Source organism: Dromiciops gliroides, chromosome 6 (assembly GCF_019393635.1).
Source record: "Dromiciops gliroides isolate mDroGli1 chromosome 6, mDroGli1.pri, whole genome shotgun sequence".
Taxonomy (NCBI): domain Eukaryota; kingdom Metazoa; phylum Chordata; class Mammalia; order Microbiotheria; family Microbiotheriidae; genus Dromiciops; species Dromiciops gliroides.
In genome coordinates this window covers 198,527,718-198,540,662 of record NC_057866.1, presented here as the reverse complement: position 1 = coordinate 198,540,662, position 12,945 = coordinate 198,527,718, and the positions used below count along the sequence as shown (strand labels likewise).

Sequence of the window (12,945 nt, the reverse complement as noted above, 5' to 3'; positions counted from 1 at the left end):
GCCATTTGAAATTTTCTTATTGCAATCAAATAGTATACACAAGAGCCAGATACTTATGAATCATTTTCACCTTATTTAGCAAATTGCTTTACTTTAAAAAAATATCTTTATGGAGGCTGAAAATTTGCCACAACAGCTCTCAAAAGATAAATTATATCACAGTGGTTATTTTTTAAATTATTTTTAATATTGTGACTATAATTTCCCTTTTTAGCACGTGGGTCTAAAAAAACATCTCATCATTCATGAAACATTTACTGGTGTTCAAAACACTTGCTACCTGATGGGGGGGTTTACACTGAAAAGAAGGCACTGTACCCATAAAAACTAGTGACAGTAACCCTTGATTACCCAGAACACTGAAACAAGGTGATTTCTCATGAATTCCATTCTTTGGCTGATTAATGGTTAATAAGGAACTTTTTTTTTTAACTTTCTCTCATTTGTTAAAAATGTATCTAAAATAATCATGATGATAAAAGCAGCTACTTAAAGGGATTTATTTGGTTTTTATGTGCATGATTTCATGGATGTGTGGAAACCCCTTTCACTAATGCTGATCAGCACTTAGCGCAGGGACTAGCTCATGGTTGGCGATTAATAAATGATTATTGACTGATTAATTGAGAACTTAATCTACCATTTAAATGTTGTTGTTTTGGGGGCAGCTAGGTGGCGCAATGAGTACTTATCAAAAGTGAACTTAAGGGGGCAGCTAAGTGGCGAAGTGGATAAAGCACAGGGCCTGGATTCAGGAGGACCTGAGTTCAAATTCGGCCTCAGACACTTGACACTTACTAGCTGTGTGACCTTGGGCAAGTCACTTAACCCTCATTGCCCTGCAAAAAAATAAAATAAAGTAAAATAAAATTAATAATGTTGTTTAGTTGTATCAGTCTATTGGATGCTTTGTGACCCCATTTGGGGTTTTCTTGGCAGAGATACTAGAGCAGTTTGCTGTTTAGTTTCTCCAGCTCATTTTACAGATGAAGAAATTAAGGGAGTAAGTGACTAACCCAGGGTTACACAGCTAGTAAGTATCTGAGGCCAAATTTGAACTCAGGGCTTCTTGGTCCAGTGATCTGCACTACCTAGCATCCACTTAAATGATGTTGAGTTAAATAACTGACACACTTAAAGTGTGCTTTAGGCTCAAGTTACCAAAAAAGTTTTTAATCTATCTGTAATTATCCTCACCTGTTAAGGAAGATAATTCAAGTTAATAATTCGAATACTTGAAAATATCTATGATTTCACAGGTGTGTGATACACATGTACACATATACATGCATACACAGAGGATTAGTATGCTAGTACATACAACACACTTTTAAGTTTCATTTACATTATTAACATTTTCTCCATCACTTTCTTAAGTCCAGACAATTAACAAAACAATAGATCAGGCCTGTATTTGTTGCATTTGCTGATTTCTGAAATATAAATGCTCACACTGAAAATTTACCAATCAGCTATTATTCTAAGCCTGTGTAACCATCAGCTGTTATCCAAAAGCCTATGCAAGCCAGCAGCAGTACATCCCTGGCTGTGTCTTAGGGACCATTACTCTCCATGTTTCTGCTTTCCTGTATAAATCTCAGTCCCTGTTCTGGCACAAAACAGATGATTACTGCCCCTTCTTCTTTTTTTTTTTTTTTTGCAGGGCAATTGGGGTCAAGTGACTTGCCCAGGGTCACACAGCTAGTAAGTGTTAAGTGTCTGAGGCCACATTTGAACTCAGGTCCTCCTGAATCCAGGGCTGGTGCTTTATCCACTGCGCCACCTAGCTGCCCCGATTACTGCCCCTTCTGATAATTACTATTTGAAATATAGGGTTTTACTTAAGGGGAAGTGAAATAAGAAATGGTGCCAAGAGAAACACACAGGAATTTGGTACAATTACTGAATTGCCTACCCCTCGATTTTTATTTTGGTTCATATCTAGAAAATAACTGAGTAAACAAATTGACCATTTATCCCGGCCTCCTGGTATTCCAAAGAACAGCAACTCACAGATCACCTTTATTTTATGTAGAGCTTTTTTGTCAGAACAGCTGTCTAAGGTAGGGAGTACAAAGAAGAAAAGATAAAATAAAATCCCCTGCTTTTGAATTGGGCAATAAGCCCCCTATCACCTAGGAAATAGACACATAGCTCTAAGACCCGAGTCCTTCCTTTACATGAGCATTTCCCAAACTATGTTCCTGGGAATCCCACTGTTCTGCATGATATGAATAGACATTTCTTGAGAATGAAAGAAGGGAAAAGCATTGGTCAATTATTTATAATGTGCTAAACTCTGTACTAAGTTCTGGGAATACAAAGAAAAGTCGGACAGACGGTCCCTGCTTTCCAGGAGCTCACATTGTAATGGGACGAGCCAACGCACATGGGAGATTTTGGCTTCAAGTCAGATGGAAAGGCTTTGTGGTCCTTAGGGTGAAAGCGGCAAGGCTGATGCCAAAGCATCTTTCATCAATAAAACTGTCTGGTGATGAGCTGTTTGATGGTAGCAGGGATTTGGGGGGCAAGAACGTTCTTCTCCAGGTTCTCTATAGATGTGGCTACTGAGGAGCAGAGAGAGGGGATGAGGACTGCTGTGTCTTCAGAGGCAGGGTTGCTCCGCTCAAGGATGGCTGTGGGGGGCTCTGACAGTTACTGCTGTCACCACCACAGTCCAGTGAAAAGTTGTGGTTTGACCCAGCTGGCCAATGCTACCTTCTGTCTCTCTTGTCTCCTCCTGCAAGTTTACCTGCCCTTTTGATATCAGTTGATCAACAGACATTTGTTAGTCACTTATTGTGTGCCTGGCCACTGATATTTTTATATTTAAAATATTATATATGAAATTTGTGGTTGTTCCAGTTGTGTCTGACTCTTTGTGACCCCATTTGGGGTTTTCTTGGAAATTGGCTTGCCATTTACTTTTCCAGTTCATTTTACAGATAAGGAAACTGAGGTAGACAGGGTTAAATGATGTGATGTTTAAAATCTAAACTGTGGTCGCCTTAAATTAGAAGCTTCAGCACCAGTCTTTGGGCATTAAACATTTATTAAAGCATAGAGGTATTCACAAGGAGTTCAGAAAGTTAAGAAAAAGCCTATCTTACATAGAGTTCCAGCCTGGTTGGGTTCTTCCTCAAGTCCTCCTCCACGAGCCTGCTTTAATCAGGAACTCCTTAGCAAACTGATTGTGGAAGCTTTTTATAGGTCTGGAACAGAGGCGGTCCTTACACACTGCTTCAAGCTGATTGGTTGGCATCCTCAAAATCCATTGGTTCTCAAGATGTGATTACAATCCAGTTAACTTGAAGTAGGCTAATCAGCAGTTAATCACTCTTACTTGATTCAATCAGTCTAGATTAATCTCCAGGTGGGTCTTTGAGTATCTGCTAAATCTCATTATTTCATCACATTGACTTGACCAGGGTCACACAGCTAGTGTCTGAGGCCAGCTGAGTCAGTAAAGATGAGTCTTTGTGACTCCAGGCTCAGCATTGTATCCACTGTGCCACCTAGTTACCCCTAAATATGAAATTATATAAGTATAAACATACTTATTTCATGTGACCTTTTTTCATTACAAAAATAGACTGAATTTCCTTTTTTCTACTTTGAAATTTCCTTGAGTTATCCTTTATCCCAGGGATTTTCTATAACCCCAGCCTCTTCAGAGCAGTGTTTCTGGCTTCACTAATTTATTTCAAGCCCCAAAGTTGCTGTAGCCAAATTAGTTTGTGCAATGTCACATAGCTGCAAAAATTTTAGAATTATTTGGGAAAATAAAACTTTTTTTTAAAGGAAAAACCCTGGGGAATGTAGAAATTAAGAGTCTGTGAGACTGTGTGGAAAGAAAGGAAACAAACTGCAATATACTTTGCCCTACCCAGCTGGTGCCCTCATCAGACTTTGAAATGACTATGAAAATTGCTTTTCAGTAGTTGCTCAGGTCCACAAAAGTCTAAGGAGTTTTCATGGAGGTGATTCATACCAGAATTGGGAAGATTTTTGAAAAGTTGTCTTACTTTCCTTAAGCTAAGGAGAAATAACTAATTTCTATATGATCATACATATAGAGTTGCAGAAGTCCTTAGAGGTTATCACATTCATTTTACAGATGTGGAAACTAAGTCCCTTAGAAGTTAAGTGACTTTTTCAGGGTCACACAGCCACGAAGTGTTTTCCTGACTCTTAAGTCTATCACTTTATCCAGTATACAAGACTGACTTTCTATAGAAAAAGGAGGGGGGACCTCAAGAAGATCATTCAGGCTGGTGTTTCTGATCTGGTCCTTCAAAGACAAAGAGAAACCCAAGAGACATTGCTTCAAATTCACCAGCCAAAGTCCACATCACAAATGTCACAGGGCATGCCTGTTGGTGCCCAGAAGGTCCCAGTTTTCTTCAGGACCGTGAAGCCTGCCTCTTCCCCTCCTTCCTACCACTAACACCATAAAGTGTAATAATACTCTTGGAGATAATTCAAGTGAGCAAGCATTGCCAAAAATCTGCTGTTACTCAAGTGGTAACAGCAACAGGGTCAGCTACTCGTCCCTGGAACTGCTGACATCCTTCCTATTACTATATGTGCAATGACCTTTTAAGGATAAAAATTAAAATCTTCCTTCAAATAGGTGTCAGCTTGGTTTTTGAGCTGAGCTCTACCCTACAGCTGCTGCTGCTACCGGAGCAGCTGTTACTGAGATAAAGAAATGGCTAATGAGAGAGAAGTGGGAAGCAGTTGGTTAAGAGTCAAGCCATGGGGGCAACTAGGTGGCACAGTGGATAAAAGCACCAGCCCTGGATTCAGGAATCTGGCCTCAGACACTTGACACTTACTAGCTGTGTGACCCTGGGCAAGTCACTTAACCCCCATTGCCCCACAAAAAAAGAAAGAAAGAAAGAGTCAAGCCATGAAGTGAGTATACATTAAAATGTCACTTTTTGTATGGGAAAGTTCAGCTCTGGAGATACACGAGATTCCTTTGTTCTCTTGACCGTGCATTATCCCAGTCTAGGATGTCGTTTGTTAATGCCAAAATGTTATGATACAGTTAAAAAAAAATCCCAATTACATATCCCTGAGCCTGAGTTTCCCACAAGAGGCTGGAGAGTTTATTTAGGATACATCTGTTATAAGACAACCTTTAAAAGCTGGGGTCATGTATCCATTTTCAGTTTATTGTACAATATGTTGTAAGATGTTGGTCTGACAGCTAATTTCCACCAGACTGATTTCCAGTTTTCCTAGAAGTTATAAAATAGTGAATTTTTTCCCTAGGTAATCTATATTTTTTGAACATTCAGTTATTGAGTTTCATTGTTTCTGATTCTTCTTTGTCTCATTTGTTCGATTGACTTGCTTTTTTTCTATTTTTTAACCATTACCAAATGTTGTAGAGAAGTGCTTTTCTCCGGTGTAAATCACTAATTCTTAACAACTGAGATATTTTTGAAGAAAGTCAGTGCACTCTAGTGAATAATGTCCAAGTGATGTTACTGTGGTTCTAAGACAACAGGTCTGAGCCTGACACATCCTTCCCAGTTTGGGAACACATCCAGAAAGTTAGAGCAGACTTGCAGCGGCTTACTCTCAGGATCCACTAGGACTAGCAGAGATATTTGGGGTACTCTGTTGCCCCTTCACTGGGGGTACTACAGGAGTAACAGGGATTAGTTTGACTCATGGATTTTTGTTTGTTCGTGTTTTTCCCGTAGGTTCTTGGGCAGATCGATCACCACTCCATGAAGCAGCAAGTCAAGGCCGTCTTCTTGCTCTGAAGACTTTACTGTCACAGGTGAGAGATGACATGAATCCTGAAAAGAGATCTCTTTTCCCGTATGTTAAAGTACCATATTGAGTATGCTCAGTGTGTTAGGCTGTTTAGAACCTTCAGAATCATGGCCCCTGATAGTCCGAAGGGGCTTCGGATAAGAGCCTCTGTTAGATTGTAAGCTCCTTGATAGCAGGGTCTGACTTCTGCCTTTCTTGGTATCCCCAGCATTTAGCACATTTAGTAGGTGCTCAATAAATGTGGATTGATAGATATAGTTTAACCTCTTCATAATTGCTCTTGAAATAATGAACTTTGGTCTTCTTCAAGCAGCTTTTGGTCGGGTCTGATTGATTATCAGGAAGTTTTTTATTCTGTTGAGCTAAAATCTGCCCTTGCAACTTGGCTTTAGTTGTGTCCTCCGAGGCCGGGAAAAACAAGTCCAGTCCATGACTCCATACTGTAGCCCTTCTCTATGTTTGAAGACAAGTCATGTTCTTCTCCCTCCACCAATTCTTTTCTTCCTTGGGCTAAATATCTTTCATTCTTTCAACCAATCCTGCTAAAACATGCTATTGAGTCTCGTTGCCATCCCAAGCCAGTCTCTGCTGAAATGTTGCAGTTCATCAATGAATATGTTTATTAAAATATGACACCTAGCACTCTTAACGTTGTACTCCAGGTTCAGTCTGACCAACCAGCAGCAGCAGCAGCAGCAGCAGCAGCAGCAGCAGCAGCAGCAGCAATAATAACCATATCTAGCATTTATAGAGCACTTTAAGGTTGGCAAAACAATTTATTATCTCATTCAATCCTTACAACCCTGGGAGAAAAGTGAGGCTGAGAGTGGTTAAGTGATTTGCCCAGGGTCACACAGCTAAGTAAGTTCCAGAGGCAGGATTCAAACTCAGATCTTCTTGACTACCAAGTCCAGCATTATCCCGAGTCACCTAGCTGTACCAAGCCAAAACATAGTAGAATTTTTTTTTCATTTTGGCCACTATGCTTATAATGCCCAAAGCCTGTGCTCCCACCCTTGTGTCACTTTGCAGAGCTGACATTTTTTGAGCTTGTAGTCTTCTGAGACCTCCACTCAACTTTCAGGCCCAATACTCTTCCCACTGTGCCAACCTGCCACTCAGGAATTTTTTTCTAACGCTGAGGAGGTGAAGTAGAATAATGGACTTGGGTTCTTTCTAGTCCTGATTCAGCCACTAATTAGCTGTGTGACCTTAAGGGGAACCATCAACCCTTAGCATCATCCCCTACTTATGAACCCATATAATGATGGGCTTGGCATAGGTGATTGCTAAGGTCCTTATCACCTCTGAATAGGGAAGAACCTCATGGAGATTTTGCTCTATATAATACTTGATTAGACAAAGGAACCCATGAAAGGTCAGTAGGTTCTGAAGTGCAATTCCCTAGAAAGAGTCACATAGTCCTTTAAAGAGGAGAGCCGGCTTAAGGTATTCCTTAGTGTTAAAGGCTAAAATTCTAGCTAAGTCTGTCTAAAATATCTAATGAGTGGTCGCCAATAAATTATAAGCTTAAGCAAAAGTTAGACTTTTTTTTTTTTGGTGGGGCAGTGGGGGTTAAGTGACTTGCCCAGGGTCACACAGCTAGTAAGTGTCAAGTGTCTGAGGCCAGATTTGAACTCAGGAACTCCTGAATCCAGGGCCGGTGCTTTATCCACTGCACCACCTAGCTGCCCCAAGAGTTAGACTTTTAAGCATTTATTAAGGAAAATAAGAATTTGGTAAAGAGAGAGAGAAAAGCCTACATTCATCCATCTATTAAAGGGAGAGCGCATTTCTCGCTCCCTTCTCTACCAGAGTCCTCAGGCAAGAGCCCCAGTCAGAGTGGCAGGCTCCCCCCTTCTTCCTCCCACAAGCAGATGTCACTTCCTGATGCCAAAGAAAAGACTCCTGCTCTTGTCCTCAAATACCTTCACTTCGTGGCAGAGCTTTTCTACAGTAAGTCTCCAGCAGGTGGCGTCATTCCAATCGTTACATTAGCATATCTACTGAAACCTGCCATTATGGTAGATGAGCATTTTGGTACCACTCCCCTCAGTTCCTTCCCAGTGAAGCCTGAAATGTTTGATGGGAGAGTTGAGGAATCCTCAGTCCAAACTGCCTGCCGTATACTAGTGAGAAAGAGACGGTGTAATGCAGTGAGCCTCCGCCCCCAAATACTGCAGAGAGGGTCAGAGAATGGAGGTTCAAATCTTATCTCTTATCCTCCTGATTATCTGTGTGACTGTGGGTGAGTCACCTAGCCTTTGGGACTCACTTTTTTCACCTGTAAAATAAAAGGGACACTAAGATACCCCACAGCTTAGTGTCTTCCACTGTTTTCAATCTCTCCTCTTCCATTCTGAGAATGGAGTCATGAGAATGACTCATCCTAGTGTGGTGTCTGGTGCTACTGGAGATAGGCTAGAAGACGTCAGGGATAGGTTAGAAGATGGCATGATTCACCAGATAGCCAGGAGAAGGGCTTCTGGATGGGGAAAATGTCACAGTACTTTTCTTACACTAGCCACATGTCCACCTGATAAAGTTTGTTTCTTATACTCATTTCACATTAAGGCCTGTATGCAATTTTTAAGAGGTTGGAAGAGTTAAATCCCCTTTATCAGTAGGCCCTGTCTGAGATCTTTGGTGAAATTCTGAGAAAATAACTGGTGGTATGGTAGTAGTGTTGTTCAGTTATTTCATACTGGGATTTTCTTGGCAAAGATACTGGAGTGGTTTGCCATTTCCTTCTCCAGCTCATTTTATAGATGAGGAAACTGAAACAAACAGGGTTAGGTAACTTGCCCCAGGGCCACACAGCTGGGAAGGAAGTATCTGAGGCCAGACTTGAACTCATTAAGGGGAGTATTGTTAACTCCAGGCCTGACACTCTGTGTACTACAGCGTCATCTAGCTGCCTGTACAGTAGCAGAAACAGGATTGTCAAAAGTGAGTCAAGAGAACTGGGTTCTGTCCTACCTTGACCACTAACTAGCTGTGTGATCCTGGGCAAGTCATTTCCCTCTCTGAACTTCAGTTTGCTCATCTGTAAAATATAAGGGTTTTGGAGCAGATTGGGTTGAAAGTCTCTTCCTGCTCCAATATGATAACCCTATGAATCCCTTCTACTTCCAGTTATAGGTCCTATAATTGTAAATTGGCTTCACAAAATAAACCTAGAAAAGGTTTTGATAGTTATTTTGGGCAGTCAAAGAGCAGGGATTTCATCAAAGCAATGCACCACGTCTAAAGTTGTTCTGAATGGAATTCACCGTTTGCTAGGGCTAAAGAATGCTTCAGTTATTTGGCCTTTATTGTCATTGTAAAAGGAATGGACTCTACATAAGATGTTTTCTCCCTCCTGGATTGCCTGGGGTAGTTATTATATTATTATTATATTTGATATCATATATTATTATTATCATTATTGTCATTATTTTTATATCTTATAGCTTTCACCAAACCAAGAAATAACCACCAAGAAGCACTCTCTCCCTGCCCGTTAGGGAAGAAAAAAATGATAGAATCCCCAAAATCACAACACACAACATTTAGAAAAATGTCAAATTTTATTAAGATGATTTTACATTGCCTTTAAAGACAATATAATCGACACTGACAGCTGAAGGGCATGGCAGTGTTCTCTTTGTCAAGCACCCTATTTCTAAAGAATTAAACATTTCTCCTTTTCAGCAAATCCCTAGAGATGCTTCAGAGCAGCATTACATTCTGTTGGAAACAGTTAAAAAAAAAATAGGGGATCTAAAGAGTCCATCATAAATGTCATTTTTTTCCTCAAAGTATTAGCATCACACTTGGATTTAATGCCATGTCAAGCCTTGGTTTCAAAAGTGCCGTCACAATAGGTGTGAAGTTATAAAGATGGCTCAGTCTGGTGGGGGTGGGTGGGGACAAAAGCGGTTTCGTAGCACCCACTGGGTACAAGGCACCATCTTATCTTTAACTTAAATGTTTCATCAGGCATTCTTTCCCTATCAGACAAAATAATCACGACTGCACAGGAACTTTACAAGTCTCCGATTCTCCGTTGCATTGTTCCTCTCAACTCTCATGTTTAATAAGTGGCTTTGCCTAAATTTTTTCCATCTCATGTTTGAAAGTTATTTCTATCACATTTAGGGATATAATGTAAATACAGTGACAATCGACCATGTCACTCCCCTGCATGAGGCGTGCCTGGGAGATCATGTTGCCTGTGCTAGGACTCTTCTCGAAGCTGGAGCCAATGTAAGTATCTTTTTTGAAAACATCCTGAAGCCCATCCACTCTTGTCATTTCCTGTAGCTGCTGCTAGATTCCTCTTAAGGTTCAGCTCTGATCATAGCACTTTTCTTCTTAAAATCAGTGGCTCCTATTTGCCTCATGAACAGAGCACAAATTCCTTAGCTTGGCATTCAAGGCTCTTCAAGTTCTGACCCCTCATTTACCTTCACCTGCAACTCCTCTATACATACCCTCTCTTCTTTTCCAACTGTTTCACTGATCCCTGTGATTTTTTCTGCTGTCTTTCTTTTCCTTATACTATTTCATCTCCTTGGAATACCTTAGTCTCATTTCTCTACCTTTCAAAAGCCTACTCATCATTCGGTTCCACCTCCAATGCCAGGAGTGCAGTGGATAGAGTGCTGGGCCTAGAGTTAAGAAGAGCCACGTTTAGGGGGCGGCTAGGTGGCACAGTGGATAAAGCACCGGCCCTGGATTCAGGAGTATCTGAGTTCAAATCCGGCCTCAGACACTTGACACTTAATAGTTGTGTGACCCTGGGCAAGTCACTTAACCCTCATTGCCCCGCAAAAAAAAAAAAAGAGCCAGGTTTAAATCCAGCCTCAGACACTTATGAACTAGGTGACCCTGAGCAAGTCACATAACCTCTGCCTCAGTTTCCTTATCTGCAAATGGAGACAAATAACAGAACTTGCCTCCCAGGGTTGTAAGAATCAAGTGAGATAATTTTAAATGAAGGCAGTACCTGGCACATAGGAGGCGCTATGTAAATGTTAGCTGCTATTATTGTCATTATTATTCCCTCCATGAAGTGTTCACTGACTCTCTCAATCTAACATAACCTCTTCCTCCTCCAGTCTCTCCTCTCCCCAGTAACATTTTCCTTGGAGAACTATCTATCTCTTTATGAAACTGAGCAAGTCGCTTAAGCTCTCAGCGTCCAAAGCCAGCTCTCTAAGATAACAAGTTGGAAAGCTTATGCTTTTGCCTCCGTTTCTATCCCCAGCACATTGCCTGGTGTGTAATAGCCACATAACAAATGTTTATTGGTTAATCAAGCTGGTTCTGATCTGCATTGGTAAAATGAATTTCTGCCATGAAAGTACTGTATGTACTCCAATGAAATCACAGACCAGTCAAAAGAAAAGACAAAATCTCAGCAAAATCGACCACAATCTGCCTTGTATTTTATGTGTATTTCTTAAATGCTTTACTAGACTTCTTGTTGTTGCTGCTGTTTGTCTTTCGTTCTCAAAAAGGACCATGACATCTGGGTGATGTCATGACTTGCACTGAATTGGATTTAAGTGAGGGAGAGCTGTGCAAGGTCACCAACCTCATTATAACCTCCCTGAAGGCATACAGGAGCCAAGTCTTAACTCATTTTTTCTAGCCCCATTGCACTGGACCTGATTGATACCTTGCACACAGTTGGCCCTCAATCAGTACAGATTAAATCAAGTTGGATTCTCAGACTTCCTTCTGGATAGATGAGTGTCTCCTTCCCCAGTTTAGCTTTTCCAATCTTGCACTGGTTATTCTACCCATTTTAAGTGGTCATCTTTTTCACAGTCCTTAACCAGGTCCTTCCTCTCTTTGACTCAGAAATGTCTGCATTGTTCTTTTGATCAACCCTGGATTATTGCAAAAATTAACTTTAAAACTGGTCTTTACATTTGTATCTCTAAGATACTTTTTTTGCTGTTTAAGTCTACAAAAAAGGGAATATACTGGGGGTGCAAAGAGTGTTCAGTCATGCCCTACTGAAATCATTGCTTTTTTCTTGGCCCCGAATGGTGAGAAACAAAAAAGAAAACAATAGGAATTTTAAATGCCTCTCTTCCCATCAAGCATTTTATTTATCATTGGAAAATTGGCCTCTTTGTAGTTCTCAAGTTTCTAAAAAGGACTTCCTTCTTCTAAAAGGGCCATTTGAGCTGTTTTTGTTTTTGTTTTTTACAATTAAGTCTTTATCTCGTTTTCTTAGCCCTATTATCAGCTTTTTCTGATTCGTTGTAGGTGAATGCAACCACAATCGATGGTGTGACCCCATTATTCAATGCCTGCTCCCGAGGAAGTGCTAGCTGCATCGAGCTACTGTTGGAGTACGGTGCCAAAGCTCAGCTGGAGTCCTGCCTTCCCTCACCGATGCATGAGGCAGCCAGCAGAGGTATACTGTTACCATCCCAGACATGTGTGGTGCAGTGGGGAAGAAGGAAGTCCAGTTCAAAGAACTCAGTGCATTTTATGGCTTCAAGAAGAGAGAGGTGGGCAATGAAGGACATTCTGAAGAAGAGTGAACTCTTCCATATTTTATATTGGCAGGTCATTGTGAATGTCTCGAAGCTCTGATATCCTGGGGCATAGATGTTGACCAAGACATTCCTCACCTGGGCACCCCTCTGTATGTGGCTTGTATGGCACAGCAATACCATTGTGTCCAAAAGCTTCTTTATGCAGGTAAATTGTTGTTTTGTGTGTTTGTGTGCATGTATATGCACATGTGCATATATGTGTGTATATATACTCACATGTATATATTTATATGTATATATACATGTACTATTCAAGTGCTTTCCATGATTTGTTTTGCATTTTGACAGTCATTAATTTAGCCATATATTTGTTGCTTTTGAGCATTTCTTTTTGTTGATAGTTGTGTCTGACTCTTCCTGACCCTGTGGATCAATTGTCCATGGGGTTTTCTTAGCAAAGCTGCTGGAGTAGTATGCCATTTCCTTCTCCAGTTTTTATGTAGACAGGGGTTAAGTGACTTGCCCAAGGTCCTACAGCTAGTAAATGTCTGAGGTCAGATTTGAACTCTGGTCTTCCTGACTCTAGGCCCAGCACTCTGCACTGAACTACCTAATGCCTTATTTTACTAGAAACTTTAGTTAAATCATTCTT

The 12,945-nt window shown here is 40.7% G+C and overlaps 1 protein-coding gene across 2 annotated transcripts in view; it reads left to right on the top strand.

Moving 5' to 3' along the window:
• The window catches only part of ASB5 (ankyrin repeat and SOCS box containing 5), a 75,107-nt gene that overhangs the window by 52,168 nt on the left and 9,994 nt on the right, over positions 1-12,945 (top strand). For both annotated transcript variants that reach the window (XM_043972865.1, XM_043972866.1), the window contains exons 2-5: positions 5,718-5,797; positions 9,934-10,041; positions 12,058-12,208; positions 12,364-12,498. In XM_043972865.1, coding sequence (XP_043828800.1) covers positions 5,718-5,797; positions 9,934-10,041; positions 12,058-12,208; positions 12,364-12,498 — 474 coding nt within the window. The remainder of the gene's footprint in view (positions 1-5,717; positions 5,798-9,933; positions 10,042-12,057; positions 12,209-12,363; positions 12,499-12,945) is intronic.